Below are 17055 nucleotides of genomic sequence, written 5' to 3' on the forward strand. Positions count from 1 at the left end.
ACATACATACATACATACATACATACATACATGTTGGTGACAATTAACAAATATGACCGACTGTGTATGTGTGCATGTCTGCAGTCTTACCCGGCGGGTCTCTCTGGCTCGCTGGGGGGCTGAGCAGTACATTTGAAGTTGACCCTCCTGGCAGCAGAGACCAGAGGCCCCTGAGCAACTGGCCTTCCCAGGGACCCTGGCCTCCCGTTCCTGACCCGGCTCTCCTCCTCCACCAGGAGGTCCCGGAATGCTCGAGACGGAGGGGGTGTCTGGACCGGAGTGGCCCTGAGGAGAGGAGGGAGGTGGAACCACATTCAACATTTGATGAATCAAAAGTGCTACTTCAGAGCATTAAAAAGTACTACTTTCACTAACAGCTGACGGAATAGGCAGATTCTGTATTTGTACATGAAACAACATTCAACACAAATGAAAGAGCAGGAGAGGACATACTCTATTACATAGGGATTGTCTCCCCAACCCACCACCTTCTGTGCTGGCTCTGATATTAGGAGTGTTCCTTATGGAGGGGGGGCTTACCATGCTTTGTCATTCTTTGAGGGAGTAATGACTGGTGGCGATTTGGATAGGGCACACTCAGCACTGCCCTCCTTGGTTGCCATGGCGATCATCTTCCTCTGCTTCTGGGAGAGCTTGGCTGGGAGAGGGGACTGCTTGCTACTGCTGCCAACACTGACAGGACTTTTGGGAGTGGCTCTGAGACTTTGTGTCTTTGAGCTGGCTTCCATATCCATGATGGCCCTGAGGTCCAAGACAGGAAGTGACAGAGCAGGACTGGAGAGAGAGAAACGACAAGGTCACATACAGTTCCACCCCTGAACTCTGACCTGGTCCACAGTGACCTGGCTCACCTGGCTGTGACCTTGGGGATGTGCTCTGGAACAGAACTCTTTGGGGGTTCGGCGGGGAGGCCATTCCGCATGGTGGCGGCGGTGGGGGTGCTGGGGGGAGTCTTCAACCTGGGACCTCCTTCAGCCCTCCCCTCCTCAGGTCTGTCGTGGAACACGGGACTCTGGAGTTCTCGGGGGCTGCCCAGAACCTTGTAGCTGCCCTCAGAGTCAGATGTCATGAGCTCCTGCAGAGACTCCATGGAGTTGATCTTTCCTGACTTGACCAGGCTGGGAGAAAGGACTGAGAAGAGACATAGTGTATCATAATCCATATCAGCCCAACTCCAACTAAAGGAAATAATTATTGCGTGCCGTGATAAAGAGTGCGTGTGTGTGTGTGTTCTACCTGCAGCAGGTGGGCTCTGGATGATGTCAGAAAGGGTGTAACCCCCTGAGCTGTCGGAGCGTCGCCTAGGTTTTTTCTTGGCCTTCAACTTAGCCTTTTTCAACAGAGTCTCCCTGAGAGGAGGATGAGGAAGAGAAACAAATTCAGCCACAGTTCAAATGTCAGGGAGGTTACTGGCTGGATGCATTTCAATCCAAAACATTGGAACCTACTTTCAGCACCAATTCAGTCCGATCTCATTCATAACAGGGAGTGAACGACGGAGCAACTTCTGGAATGAGATGCAGCCACAGAGTTGTACAGTAGTTTGATAGATGGTATAGTACCTGCAGGTGAAGTCTAGTTCAGCGTCAGCTTTAGAGCTGAATGAAGAGTCCACGTCCTCGTACACAGTGAGGTCCGGGGCGTCTGGGTAAGGCGTGATCAGTCGCTTCTGCATGGCCGGAATCTGACAGGAACAGGATGGTAAAAAAATAAAGGATGGTAACAGGTCAGTTAGTCAGAACCAACAGTCGTTTTCAGTTCAGAACCAACAGTCATGTTCAGTTCAGGAAACCACAGTAATGTTGAGTAGGAATCGAATGGAAGAAAACGAGTGAAACAGGGAGGGACTATCTGAGAAACCGTCCAATAACAAACCCTATTTTTGTTTTCTGTCGAGTTCCCTTAATGAACATATGCCAGGTATCTCACTATACAGTTGATGCAGGTACGGTCACGGCACAAAGGGGAAATGACTCACCATCCTCCTGTAGGAGGCAGAGAGCTCCACCAGCACGTCATCACTCAGGATATCCAGCGCTCTGAAGAGATCGAGAGATACGGATATATAAAACAGAGGGAGACTCTCTCTCGAAGAAGAATCCATAGTATAGCCTCATCTGGGAAAATTAGAAAACTTGTTTGTTTAGCGTTATCTATCCAAAATGGAGATGTATGGGTAAACCACTTCTCCAATCTCTATGGCCCTATAACGAAGAACAACCAGCAAAAACATATACATGATCAAATACAAATCTTAGAATCAACTATTAAAAGACTACCAGAACCCACTGGATTCTCCAATTACATTGAATGACCTACAGGACAAAATAAACCCTCCACCCCAAAAAAGGCCTGTGGTGTTGATGGTATCCTCAATGAAATAATAAAAACATAAAGACCACAAATTCCAATTGGCTATACTTAAACTAACATCCTTAGCTCTGGCATCTTCCCTAATATTTGGAAGCAAGGACTGATCCCCCCCCCCCAATCCACAAAAGTGGAGACAAATTTGATCCCAGTAACTACCATGGGATATGCGTCAACAGCAACCTTGGGAAAATCCTCTGCATTATCATTACCAGCAGACTTGTACATTTCCTCAGTGAAAAACATGTACTGAGCACATGTCAAATTGGCATTTTAACAAATTACCATAGGACAGACCAAGTAGTCACCCAGCACACCCTAATTGACAAACCAAAACAAAAGCAAAGTCTTCTCATGCTTTGTTGAGTTAAAAAAAAAAATTGACTCAATTTGACATAAGGGTCTGCTATACAAATTGATGGGAAGTGGTGTTGGGAGAAAAATATATATACATTACGAAATCCATGTACACAAACAAGCGTGGATTAAAATAGGCAAGAAAAAAACATATTTCTATCCGCAGAGCCATGGGGTGAGACAGGGATGCAGCTTAAGCCCCACCCTCTTCAAAACACACACTTGAAGTCAGAAGTTTACATACACTTAGGTTGGAGTCATTAAAACTTGTTTTTCAACCACTCTACAAATTTCTTGTTAACAAACTATAGTTTTGGCAAGTCGGTTAGGACATCTACTTTGTGCATGACAAGTCATTTTTCGATATAGGACTCGTTTTACTGTGGATATAGATACTTTTGTACCCGTTTCCTCCAGCATCTTCACAAGGTCCTTTGCTGTTGTTCTGTGATTGATTTGCACTTTTCGCACCAAAGTACATTCATCTCCAGGAGACAGAACGCATCTCCTTCCTGAGCGGTATGTTTATACTTGCGTACTATTGTTTGTACTGATGAACGTGGTACCTTCAGGCGTTTGGAAATTGCTCCCAACGATGAACCAGACTTGTCGAGGTCTACAATTTATTTAGGTCTTGGCTGATTTCTTTGATTTTCCCATGATGTCAAGCAAAGAGGCACTGAGTTTGAAGGTAGGCCTTGAAATACATCCACAGGTACACCTCCAATTGACTCAAATTATGTCAATTAGTCCATCAGAAGCTTCTAAAGCCATGACATCATTTTCTGGAATTTTTCAAGCTGTTTAAAGGCACAGTCAACTTAGTGTATGTAAACTTCCGACCCACTGGAATTGTGATACAGCGAATTATAAGTGAAATAATCTGTCTGTAAACAATTGTTGGAAATATTACTTGAGTCATGCACAAAGTGGATGTCCTAACCAACTTGACAAAACTATAGTTTAACAAGAAATTTGTGGAGTGGTTGAAAAACGAGTTTTAATGACTCCAACCTAAGTGTATGTAAACTTCCGACTTCAACTGTACATACATAATCAACGAATTTGCGAGGGCACTAGAACAGTCTGCACCACCTGGCCTCAACTCACTAGAATCTGAAGAAAAATGTATATTGTTTGTTGATGATCTGGTGCTTCTGTCCCCAACCAAGGAGGGCCTACAGCAGCACCAAGATCTTCTGCACAGTTTCTGTCAGACCTGGGCCCTGACAGTAAATCTCAGTATGACAAAAATAATGGTGTTCCAAAAAAGGTCCAGTTGCCAGGACCACAAATACAAGTTCCGTCTAGGACACCGTTGCCCTAGAGCAAACAAAAAAACTATACATACCTCAGCCTAAACATCAGCGCTACAGTTAACTTCCACAAATCTGTGAACGATCTGAGAGACAAGGCAAGAAGGGCCTTTATGCCATCAAAAGGAACATAAAATTCAACATACCAATTAGGATCTGGCAAAAATACTTGAATCAGTTATTCAAAAATGACCTCTGTGTACAATGTAAAACACCAAATAATGCATGCAGAGCAGATTTAGGCCGATACCCGCTAATTATCAAAATCCAGTAAAGAGACATTAAATTCAACCACCACCTAAAAGGAAGCGATTCCAGAACCTTCCAAAACAAGGCCATCATCTACAAAGAGACGAACCTGAAGAAGAGTCCCCTAAGCAAGCTGGTCCTCTGTTCACAAACACAAACCTCAGAGCCCCAGGACAGCAACAATTAGACCCAAACAATTGAGAAAACAAAAAAAGATACTTGACACAGAGCAAACAAGAATGCTATTTGGCCCTAAACAGAGAGTACACAGTGGCAGAATACCTGACCACTGTGACTGACCCAAACTTAAGGAACGCTTTGACTATTTACATACTCACTGAGCATAGTTATTGACAAAGGCCACCGTAGGCAGACCTGGCTCTCAAGAGAAGACAGGCTATGTGCACACTTCCCACAAAACAACGTGGAAACTGAGCTACAATTCCTAACCTCCTGCCAAATGTATGACCATATTAGAGAGACATATTTCCCTCAGATTACACAGATCCACAAAGAATGAGGAAAAAAAAAACATTGATAAACTAAATTCAATTGATTGGACATGATTTAGAAAAGGCACCCATCTGTCTATTTAAGGTCCCACAGTTGAAAGTGCATGTCAGAGCAAAAACCAAGCCATGAGGTAGAAGGAATTGTCAGTAGAGCTCAAGACAAGATTGTATTGAGGCACAGACCTGGGGAAGGATACAAAAACATTCCTGCAGCATTGAAGGTCTCCAAGAACACAGTGGCCTCCATCATTCTTAAATGGAAGAAGTTTGGAACCACCAAGACTCTTCCTAGAGCTGGCCGCCCAGCCAAACTGAGCAATCAGGGGAGAAGAGCCTTGGTCAGGCAGGTGACCAAGATCCCAATGGTCACTCTGACAGAGCTCCAGAGTTCTACTGTGGAGATTGGAGAACCTTCCAGAAGTACAACTCTCTCTGCAGCACTCCACCAATCAGAACTTTATGGTAGAGTGGCAACCCCACAATAAAAAAGGCACAAGACACCCTGCTTGGAGTTCGCCAAAAGGCACAAAAAGGACTCCCAGACAAACTGAAAAGGACTCCCCTATGGTGAAGCATGGTGGTGGCAGCATCATGCTGTGGGGATGTTTTTCAGCAGCAGGAACTGGGAGACTAGTTAGGATCAAGGGAAAGATAAACGGAGCAAAGTAGAGCGAGATCCTTGATGATGTCCTGAGCGCTCTGGAGCAGGTTCTCAGACAATGCAGGAGTGGCTTCAGGACAAGTCTCTGAATGTCCTCGAGTAGCCCAACCAGAACCTGATCGAACATCTCTGGAGAGAACGGAGGTGATTTGAGAGACTAGTCAAGGATCATATCACCTCCACTTTACCAGTCAACCTAGACCCACCGCAATTTGTATACCGCCCCAATAGGTCCACAGACGATGCAATCGCCATCACACTGCCCTATCCCATTTGGGCAAGAGGAATACCTAATTAAGAATGCTGTTCATTGACTACAGCTCAGCATTCAACACCATAGTACCCTCCAAACTCATCATTATGCTTGAGGCTCTGGGTCTCAACCCCACCCTGTGCAATAGTGTCCTAGACTTCCTGACAGGCTGCCCCTAGGTGGTGAAGGTAGGAAACAACATCTCCACTTCGCTGATCCTCTACACTGGGGCCCCACAACAGTGCGTCCTCATCCCCCTCCTGTTCTCCCTGTTCACCCACGACCGCATGCGCATGCACGACTCCAACTCGATCATCAAGTTTGCAGACACCAGTAGTGGGCTTGATTACCAACAAAGACGAGACAGCCGACAGGGAGGAGGTGAGGTCACTCGGAGTGTGGTGTCAGGAAAACAACCTCTCACTCAACGTCAACAAAACAAAGGAGATGATCGTGGACTTCAGGAAACAGCAGAGGGAGCACCCCCCTATCCACATCGAAGGGACAGCAGCGGAGAAGGTGGAAAGTTTAAGTTCCTCAGCGTACGCATCACAGACAAACTGAAATGGTCCACCCACACACACAGTGTGGTGAAGAAGGCGCAACATCGCCTCTTCAACCTCAGGAGGCTGAAGAAATTTGGTTTGTCACCCAAAACCCTGACAAACTTTTACAGATGACCAATCGAGAGTATCCTGTCGGGCTGTATCAAAGCCTGGTACGCAACTGCACCACTCACAACCGCAGGGCTCCCCAGAGGGTGGTGCGGTCTGCACAACACATCAACGTGGGCAAACTACTTGCCCTCCGGGACACCGACAGCACCCGATGTCACAGGAAGGTCAAAGACCATCAAGAACAACCACCTGAGCCATTGCCTGTTCACCCCGTTATCATCCTGAAGGTGAGGTCAGTACAGGTGCATCAAAGCTGGGACCGAGAGACTGAAAAATGCTTCTTTCTCAAGACCATCAGATTGTTAAAACAGCCATCACTAACACATAGAGGCTGCTGCCTACATGGTCTTGAAATCATTGGCCACTAACAAATGGATCACTTGTCACTTTATTAATGATGTTTACATATCTTACATTACTCATCTCATATGTACAGTATTTTATACCATCTATTGCATCTTGCCTATGCCGCTCTGTCATTGCTCATCCATATAATCTTATTCCATTCCTTTACTTAGATGTGTGTATTAGGTAGTTGTGGAATTGTTAGATTACTTGTTAGATATTGCTACACTGTCAGAACTAGAAGCACAAGCATTTCGCTACACTCGCAACATCTACTAACCATGTGTATGTGACCAATAAAATTATTTGATTTGAAAATAGCTGTGCAGCGACACTCCCCATCCAACCTGACAGAGCTTGAAAGGATCTGCAGAGAAAGATGGAAGAAACTCCAAATACAGATGTGCCAAGGTTGCAGCGTCATACCCAAGAAGACTCAAGGCTGTAATCACTGCCAAAGGTGCTTCAACAAAGTACTGAGTAAAGGGTCTGAATAATTATGTAAATGGGATTTCAGTTATTTTATTTGTAATAAATTTGCATTAAAAAAAATCAAAGGAAACTTTATTTGCCACATGCGCCGAATACAAGTGTAGATTTTACCGTGAAATGCTTACAAGCCCTTAACCAATAGTGCAGTTCAAGAAGAAAATATTTTTCAAGTAGGCTAAGATAAAAAGTAATAATAAAAACACAATAAGAATAACGAGGCTATATACAGGGGGCACCGGTACCGAGTCAGTGTGCAGGGGTCCAGGCTAGTTGAGGTAATCTGTACATGTAGGTGGGGGCAACGTGACTATGCATAGGTAACAAACAAACAGCGAATAGCAGTACAGGGGGGGGGGGGGGGGGGTGTCAATGTAAATTGTCCAGGGGTCATTTTTATGAATTGTTCAGCAGCCAAATGGCTTGGGGACAGAAGCTATTGAGGAGACTTTTGGTCCTACACTTGGTGCTCCGGTACCACTTGCCGTGCGGTAGCAGAGAAAACTGTCTATAACTTGGGTGACTGGAGTCTCAGACAATTTTATGGGCTTTCCTCTGACACCGCCTATTATATAGGTCCTGGACAGCAGGAAGCTTGGCCCCAGTGATGTACTGAGACGTTCGCACTACCCTCAGTAGGGCCTTACGGTCAGATACCGAGCAGTTGCCATACCAGGCCGTGATGCAACCGGTCAGGATGCTCTCAATGGTGAAGCTGTAGAAACTTGAGGGTCTGGGGGCCCATGCCAAACCTTTTCAGTCTCCTGAGGGGGAAAAGGTTTTGACGTGCCCTCTTCACTACGGTCTTGGTATGTTTGGATAGTTCGTTGGATAGTTTGTTGGTAATGTGGACACCAAGGAACTTGAAACTCTCGACCCGCTCCACTACAGCCCTGTCGATGTTAAATGGGGGCCTGTTCGGCCTGACTACAGGAAAAGGCAACGATCAACTCCTTTGTCTTGCTCACGTTGAGGGAGAGGTTGATGTCCTGGCACCACACTGCCAGTTCTCTGACCACCTCCCTATAGGCAGTCTCATCGTTGTCGGTGATCAGGCCTACCACTGTTGTGTCGTCAGCAAACTCAATGATGGTGTTGGAGTCGTGTTTGGCCACGCAGTCGTGGGTGAACAGGGAATACAGGAGGGGACTAAGTACACACCCCTGAGGGGCCCCAGTGTTAAGGATCAGCGTTGCAGACGTGTTGTTGCCTACTCTTACCACCTGGGGGCGGCCCATCAGGAAGTCCAGGATCCAGTTGCAGAGGGAGGTGTTTAGTCCCAGAGTCCTTAGCTTAGTGATGAGCTTCGTGGGCACTATGGTGTTTAACTCTGAGCTGTAGTCGATGAACAGCGTTCTCACATAGGTGTTCCTTTTGTCCTGGTGAGAAAGGGCGGTGTGCAGTGCGATTGAGATTGCGCCATGTGTGGATCTGTTGGGGCGGTATGCGAATTGGAGTGGGTCTAGGGTGGATGTTGTTGATGTGAGCCATGACCAGCCTTTCAAAGCACTTCATGGCTACCGACTTGAGTGCCACGGGGCGGTAATCACTTCGGCAGGTTACCTTCGCTTCCTTGGGCACAGGGACTATGGTGGTCTGCTTGAAACATGTAGGTATTACACACTCGGTCAGGGAGAGGTTGAAAATGTCAGTGAAGACACTTGCCAGGTAGTCCGTGCATGCTTTCAGTACAAGTCCTGGTAATCCGTCTGGCCCAGCAGCTTTGTGAATGTTGACCTGTTTAAAGGTTTTGTTCGCGTCGGCTACCGAGAGCGTTATCACACAGTCATCCAGAACAGCTGGTGCTCTCGTGCATGCTTTAGTGTTGCTTACCTCGAATCGAACAGAAAAGGCATTTAGCTCGTCTGGTAGGCTCGCGTCACTGGGTAGCTCACATCTGGGTTTCCCTTTGTAGTCAGTAATAGTGTGGGATATTGTGTGAAGATAAAAAAATAAAAATAAATCTAAGTGCCCTTAATTTTAAAAATAAGGCTCTAACATAAAATGTGAAAAAAGTAAAGTGGTCTGAATACTTTCCAAATGTACTTTGTGCACACACTCACTTGGACTCGAGCAGGGCAGCCATGTTGTGCACGATGAACTGGATGCAGGATAGTTTGAGCTGCTCAGCGTTGTACATGGCAGAAAACTGAAGCAGCTCTGCAGCATTCTTCAGTGTCACTGAGGAGACAGAAGAGGAGCCTTTTTTTTTTAACAAACAGGTCAGTGCTCTCACACGAGTGATTTTCAAGACAAAGCTGTTTGACATCATGTTGACAGGCATGAGAGAAAGAGAGGAGGACAGAGGCATGGGAGGAGAGCAGAGAGGGCTAAGAGGGAAGATGAGAGGACTTACGGTTCTCAGTAATGGCCACTTCACACATCTCCTTGAGTCGGGTGATGAGAAGCTGATCGGCCACCACCAACACGTTGCAGACAAACTCCACATTTAGAGACTCTGGAAGAGGATAGAGAAAGACTTTTAGCTTCCACCATGTAGCTATCAACTACCTTGTGCATCAAGATCAAAGTCAACATGATGAGGTTCATAAATATTATAATGGGTAGCCACATGATACCTACTTTTAACTCAATATTTATTTAATTTACTTATTTGACAGGGACAGTGCACATTTAGCAACATTTCAGAGTCAATGTATATGTACCCAAGTTAGCAAGAAAGCTAATTTCCATCCATAGTTCCAAAGCATTTTTCACTGAGTATGTATGTGTGTGTGTGTGTGTGTACAGGTTGTATATGATTGATCTGGTGTGTCCTGTACCTTTGATAGTGGGAGACTCGTCAGTGTAGACGTATTCTAGGATGACCTGCAGTATCTCTGAGCTGGTGGGCATCTCTAGGGCACTACAAGAAGTGGCCTGTGGGGGGCAGACAACAACTACATAACTATCACTGATCACAAGTAGCAGCACACTTACTCGAGCACAACTTGAGACAATGTTTTCAGAGCCAACGAGTCAATGGTTATTTCTGGCAATATTAAAATGAAGCTTTAGTGTACAATGAGCAAGACCTCCAATTGCCAGCAACTAAAAGAGACATTTTATCAATTGTAAAAACACAGATTGATAAACATGAAATAACATCAAAGACAAAAACTAACATACCTCTATCCAGGGGTTTCCCAGCATACTGTGGAAGTACTCTGAAACACATACATGACATGTTTACAATAGAACAGCCACTAAGAAATTTCCATTTTCAAAAATCATCTCCCAGACACAGATTAATCTTAGTCCTTAATTAAAAATCATTTTCAATTGAGATTCTCCATTGAGCATGCTTTTAGTCCAAGGATAGGCTTAATCTATGTACAGAAAACTGGCCCCACAGCTTTAACAAATGACTGGCCAATCTAGTGTCAGATGTCTACAACCTTGAATAACCCAAACCCACAGTTTACCCGTCACACTCCAAGAAACGCAACAAACTGTTGACACATAGTAGCTCACCAAGTCTGGCACACAGCACACACTTGTGACAGGGGAACTCCTTGCCATCCTCAGATCTCAGAGTGACATCACAGAGGTAGGAGCTTGGGGGAGACACAGATACAACTTAGACGGAACAATATCTCCTCTCTGATATTAAACTACCGTGGTTTTCTGACAAGGACACACAATTGAATAGAATCACAGAACATTGACTTGAATAGGAATGTCCATTCTGGTAATTATCTTTCTATGAACACAACATTGTCTCAGTTAATCTGCCACACGGCAATTACTCACCACTTTTTCTGGTTATATCGTGGCTTGTCGGCCGTCATCTTATGCACTACATTGATCGTCCCATTTTCATACTTCACGCCATCCAAACTGTAATGAATGTATTTAACAAAATACACTACGGGTTATAACATGTTAATTGATTTTCGCATTGACCTTTGGGGGGTTATTAACATAATACAACATTTCCTTCAAAATCCAACAGAGTTAGACTTTTTTTTGCATGGAAATCCAACGCATCTGGCGATGTTGGCCTTTGGCATGTGCGATGGAAGGTGGCAAAGCTACAGCGGTGTTTGTCAGACCAGGAGACATGCGGAAAATTGTTTCTCTCACAAAACGTCTGCAGTGTCCAAACGGTTGTGGCTAGAAACTACTTGAACACAAAATGTGTTCTCGGTTTTGCTCTACAACACCCACAAGCTTCACAGGACTAGTATCATGTCTCAAATCCAAACACTTCTGTCAAGTCCGAACGGTTTGAGATACAAACTAATATGACCCCACCATCAAAATTCTGAGACTCTAACGAACGTGTTACTCTATGATGCCCACAAGCTTCACAAGACTCGTCTCAAGGTAACCCGGTAAAACATTTTTTTTTTTACATGAATAGGATTTTATGGGACAAGGGTTACACATGAAACCTTCAGACACCTCAAACCATACTTCCTTTCGATACATTGTTGGACATTCTGTTTTGCCATGTATGAACATGTTATTCAATGCGTTTAAGACTAATAGTAGAAACCCAAATTCAATGTTTCATCAAATATTTGTAAAAATGTTATACCTACAGGGGTCCTAAAATTCAAAATCAGATGGTCATACCATGGGTCATTTGGCTATCTTAAAAACGATTCTATATGTTAACCACCCAAAGGATTAGGGGTTGCATTGAGAGTCCTTTTTCCATAGATGCCACATATCACGTTGTCAGATCAGTCATTCGGTGCCAGAAGAACAGCGTTGTGTTTTTCCACAAAATTCAAAAATAACATGTTTCCCTGAAGCAAATGTGTTCCTTGCTGTACCAAATTTCATGACTTCAGGTCAAACGGGCTGAGGTGCATGACCTTTCAAAGTTAGCATCTTCAATCACATGTTATAGCGCCACCATCTGGCCAATCAGTATAATTTGTAAATGCCGAATCTCTATGGCAAGACATTCACCCAAGTTGTCAAAATCGGGCCACTGCGGTCTGAGATACCGTGTGTGACGAACATACTAACAGACAGACCCACAGTCCACTACCAGATTTCATCGTGGTGGACAACAATCATAACCAACTCAGTACGCACCGTGCTGACAGACTGCCCATGCCGAGCTTCTTGGCCACGCCCTGTAAGGTCTTGACCGGGTTGACTCTTCCTCCCTCTCCAGCTCCAGCCTTGCCTCCCTTGCTTTTTTTCCCAGGCTTTGTGCCCTTGCTTTTGGGCTTGTCTCCAACCCCTCGGGCCGATGGGGTCAGCGAGCGGTACACTTCCAGGGCCAAGCGGTCCCCCAGGTTGCCCTCATGGAAGCCCAGGTCCTGCAGGCTGCTGATCAGCTGCTCCTGCTCCGGGCCTGGGCCCTGTTGATTCTGGTTCTGGCCAAAGACTCGAGGCCGGTGGCCCTGCACCAGCAGATCACAGAAATCGGTGTAGATGAACTTCAGGATATGCTCCAGCATCTCAGGGCTCACCATCTCCACCACCAGCAGGTCACAGCCCACCGCATCCTCACTCCTCTTCACCTCCCCGTCTCCCTCCTCCCCGCCAGGCACCAGCTGCTTCCTGAAGAACTCCGACCTCATGGACAGGAGGTACTTGTGGGCGGGGAAGGTGCGGTCTCCAGCCTGCAGGGTCAAGTCGTGGATGCTATCCGTCTCGTCCGCTTCCTCCAGCAGGCTCCGGAAGTGTTGGGAGAAGGAGGAGGGAGATACGCTGGGAATCTCATACAGGCTGGGCGGGGGAAGGACAGAGATCAGACATTTTGTTCACGAATCAGGGTCATGTTCACTAGGCACAAAATGCTCCAAAATGTAGTTAAACAGGGATGTACTATCTGAATTTCCCCAACAAACACTTATTGTCCATTTCAAAACTTTTTGTTATGGTGTGGCCTAATAAAGACAACATAGTTAAAATGTTTTAAAAGGTGTGACAACACAGAGGAACAGTACCTGGTTTTAGGGTCAGACTGCAGCACTCCAAAGTTGCGTCCCTTGGAGTCCATGGTGATGCTGACCGCACGGTGGACGTAGGGGAGCTTCTCCAAGCGGATTCGCTCGTACACAGTCCCACCCTCTGGGTAACCACACACCTCCACACTCCCATCTAAAGCACACAAGGGAGAAATGCTTTAGTCAAATGACAATGCAGTGATTCTAACTTAATTCCCAATGGCTCAAATACAAACAACTTCTGATTTATGTTGGATGATACACATCATGAAGAACAGAGAAATAGTAAACATTACTTACAATCAAGGGTGCAAAAGAGTACTTTTGAATCTAAGTCTTGTTGACTATTTTTCCATAACTTTATTATCCACCATACATGCAAAAGAGGAAAGTGAAAGAATACGAGGTAGTACTCAGAAGTACCATTATGTCGTCGCTGAGCTATGACAGTAAACCCTTTTCTCAACTCACCTTTCTTCTCCGTGCTCTTCCTGTACTCTCCGTGCCACTGTCCGCTGAAGCCCTCCCCTTCCTGTGTGACAAACATCATGTTGTTCCTGCTCAGGGCGATGTCTGACATGAACACCTGGCGCCCGTATGCCCACCTGCATTGTCTCACCGAACCGCCCACTGAACGCCAGCAGAATACCTGATGAAGAGAGAGAAATCAATTCAATACAACTTTAATAATCCAGAGGGACAATTAGAAAGGCATTGTCAGTGTGTGGTGACAACAAATACATAGAATAAACATAAAAGACCACACAGATCAACGCACATCATCATCCAAACAGAAAAAACTAAGTGATAAAGAATGGAATAAGATAATCAATGACTCAAATACATCAGCTTGAGGGATGATCATATGGAGTGAATTGTTTCAACATGAAGAATCCACCAACAAAACGACCGTAGCTTGTCACCACTAAGTTTTTGGTATTTTTCTACGTATTGGACCAAGCTGGTCCTTACCCTCCCAGCTTCATCCAGGGCCAGGATGGCCACCTTTTCTCCCCCTCCCTCATTCAGGACCTGGGGGTCCACACGATGGTCCAGGCTGCCTCCGCTCACAAGGACCTTCCGGATGTTCAGTTGTCTGAAAGAGAGACATCGGGCATGGGAAGAAAAAAAAAAAAAAAAGATCACATCTCTCTCCCTCTCCTGTTAACCCATTATTGTCTAAGCCCTGTTTAAGCCAGGAGGGGGTAACTACTAAGCTATATGGAATTGTTGTCAAGGTCATACCAAGGATCATTTTACTAATTAATTTTAAAAGACCCCTTGAAGTATAAAAAAAATATACAAAATTTATTTGATAAATTATTTTTGGCCTTACTGCTATTAGCCCATACAAAACACATTGAATAACAGATTCAGTACATAAAACAGATAAGGGGGTGGGGGGGAACTAAAGGAACTTTCTTCTGAAATACCTATCCGATATCTGAGAGCTTTAAGAATGTTTCCTGATCTTTTTTTAACGGGAATTCTGTGTCACTTAACAGTCTCCATATACAGTGCATTCGGAAAGTATTCACACCCTGTTGTGTATTGATATCCTAGTTTTGTCCCTTTAGGGCACCTGTAACCTACTTAACCTGTTTACCTACGTTGAAATGCTTGGAATGTTCTTCCTGTGAAACGCATTAAACAACGCCCACGTTAATTTCTACTGCCGTCTCATGTCCTGTCCTGATATTAGTTGTATAAGTAATAGTGTGCTATACAACAGACCCCTTTTACGTTTTCCACGTTACAGCCTTATTCTAAAATTTATTAAATTGTTTTCCCCCTCAATAATGACAAAGCAAAGACAGGTTTAGACATTTTTGCAAATGCATTACAAAAAAAACAACTAAAATATCACAATTACATAACTATTCAGACTCTTTACTCAGTACTTTGTTGACACCTTTGGCAGCGATTACAGCCAAGTCTGGCACACCTTTATTTGGTGAGTTTCTCCCATTCCTCTCAAGCTCTGTCAGGTTGGATGGGGAGCGTTGCTGCACAGCTATTTTCAGGTCTCTCCAGAGATGTTCGATCGGGTTCAAGTCCAGGCCACTCAAGGACTTTGACACGTGTCCTGAAGCCACTCCTGCGTTGTCTTAGCTGTGAGCTTAGGGTTGTTGTCCTGTTGAAAGGTGAACCTTCACCCCAGTCTGAGGTCCTGAGCGCTCTGGAGCAGGTTTTCATCAAGGATCTCTGTACTTTGCTCCGGTCATCTTTGCCTCGATCCTGACTAGTCTCCCAGTCCCTGAAAAACATCCACACATCATGAAGCTGCCACCACGCTTCACCGTACGGGTGGTACCAGGTTTCCTCCAGACGTGAAGCTTGGCATTCAGGCCAAAGAGCTCAATCTTGGTTTCATCAGACCAGAGAATCTTGTTTCTCATGGTCTAAGAGTCCTTTAGGTGCCTTTTGGCAAACTCCAAGTGGGCTGTCATGGGTCTTCTACTGAGGAGTGGCTTCCATCTGGCCACTCTACCATAAAGGCCCGGTTGGTGGAGTGCTGCAGAGATGGTTGTCCTTCTGGAAGGTTCTCCCATCTCTGGAGCTCTGTCATCAGGTTCTTGGTCACCTCCCTGACCAAAGTCCAGCTTTCTGATTGCTCAGTTTGGCCGGGCAGCCAGCTCTAGTTAGAGTCTTGCTGGTTCCAAACTTCTTCCATTTAAGAATGATAGAGGCCACTGTGTTCTTGGGGACCTTCAAAGCTGCAGAAATGTTTTGGTGTCCTTCCCCAGATCTGTGCCTCGACACAATCCTCTCTCTGAGCTCTACGGACAATTCCATCAACCTCATGGCTTGGTTTTTGCTCTGACATGCACTGTCAACTGTGGGACCTTATATAGACAGGTGTGCGCCTTTCCAAATCCTGTCCAATAAATTGAATTTGCCACAGGTGGACTCCAATCAAGTTGCAGAAACATCAAGGAGAATCAATGAAAAAGATGCACCTAAGCTGAATTTTGAGTCTCAAAGGGTCTGAATACTTACTTTATTTACATATGTTTTTCATAAATTTGCTAAAATGTATAAAAACTTGTTGTTTTCACATTATGGGGTAGTCTGTAGATTGCAGAGATAAAAAAAAGTTATCCATTTTAGAATAAGGCTGTAACATAACAAAATGTGGAAAAAGTCACAGGGTTTGAATACTTCCGATGGCACTATACATACACACAAAAGTATAATGGACACACATTCAAATTAGTGGACTCCGCCATTTCAGACCCACCCGTTGCTGACAGGTGTACAAAATTGAGCACACAGATATGCAATCTTCATTGACAAACATTGTCAGTAGAATGGCCTTACAGAAATGCTCATTGATTATCAACGTGCCACCGTCATAGGATGCCAACAAATCAGTTGTCAAATTTCTGCACTGCTAGCCCTACCCCGGTCAACTGCAAGTCCTGTTATTGTGAAGTGGAAACGTCTAGGAGCAACAATGGTTCAGCCGCAAAGTGGTAGGACACACAAGCTCACAGAACGGGACCACCGAGTGCTGAAGCTCGTAGCGTGTAAAAATAGTCAGTCCTCGGTTGCAACACTACCGAGTTCCAAACTGCCTCTGGAAGCAACGTCAGCACAAGAACTTCATTGGGAGCTTCATGAAACGGGTTTCCATGTCCGAGCATCCGCACACAAGCCTAAGACCACCGTGCGCAATGCCAAGCATAGGCTGGAGTGGTGTAAAGCTCGCCGCCATTGGACTCTGGAGCAGAAGAAACGCGTTCTCTGGAGTGATGAATCACACTTCACCATCTGGCAGTCCGACGGACACCAGGAGAACGCTACCTGCCCCAATGCATAGTGCCAACTGTAAAGTTTAGTGTAAGAGGAATAATGGTCTGGGGCTGTTTTTCATGGTTCGGTCTAGG

At 45.2% G+C, this 17055-nt stretch overlaps 1 protein-coding gene across 1 annotated transcript in view; it reads right to left on the minus strand.

The window, feature by feature from the left end:
- The window catches only part of LOC115177374 (inhibitor of Bruton tyrosine kinase), a 42256-nt gene that overhangs the window by 11104 nt on the left and 14097 nt on the right, over positions 1-17055 (minus strand). Inside the window, exons 9-24 of the mRNA XM_029738092.1 lie at positions 14138-14261; positions 13637-13814; positions 13166-13319; positions 12303-12944; positions 11004-11090; positions 10725-10807; positions 10380-10417; positions 10034-10130; positions 9607-9708; positions 9314-9431; positions 2000-2060; positions 1584-1705; positions 1258-1370; positions 873-1152; positions 541-795; positions 91-285 (exon numbers count right to left, since the gene is read on the minus strand). Of these exons, the coding sequence (XP_029593952.1) occupies positions 91-285; positions 541-795; positions 873-1152; positions 1258-1370; positions 1584-1705; positions 2000-2060; positions 9314-9431; positions 9607-9708; positions 10034-10130; positions 10380-10417; positions 10725-10807; positions 11004-11090; positions 12303-12944; positions 13166-13319; positions 13637-13814; positions 14138-14261 (2649 nt within the window). The remainder of the gene's footprint in view (positions 1-90; positions 286-540; positions 796-872; positions 1153-1257; positions 1371-1583; positions 1706-1999; positions 2061-9313; positions 9432-9606; positions 9709-10033; positions 10131-10379; positions 10418-10724; positions 10808-11003; positions 11091-12302; positions 12945-13165; positions 13320-13636; positions 13815-14137; positions 14262-17055) is intronic.

The sequence above is a fragment of the Salmo trutta genome, chromosome 37 (assembly GCF_901001165.1).
Source record: "Salmo trutta chromosome 37, fSalTru1.1, whole genome shotgun sequence".
Lineage (NCBI taxonomy): Eukaryota > Metazoa > Chordata > Actinopteri > Salmoniformes > Salmonidae > Salmo > Salmo trutta.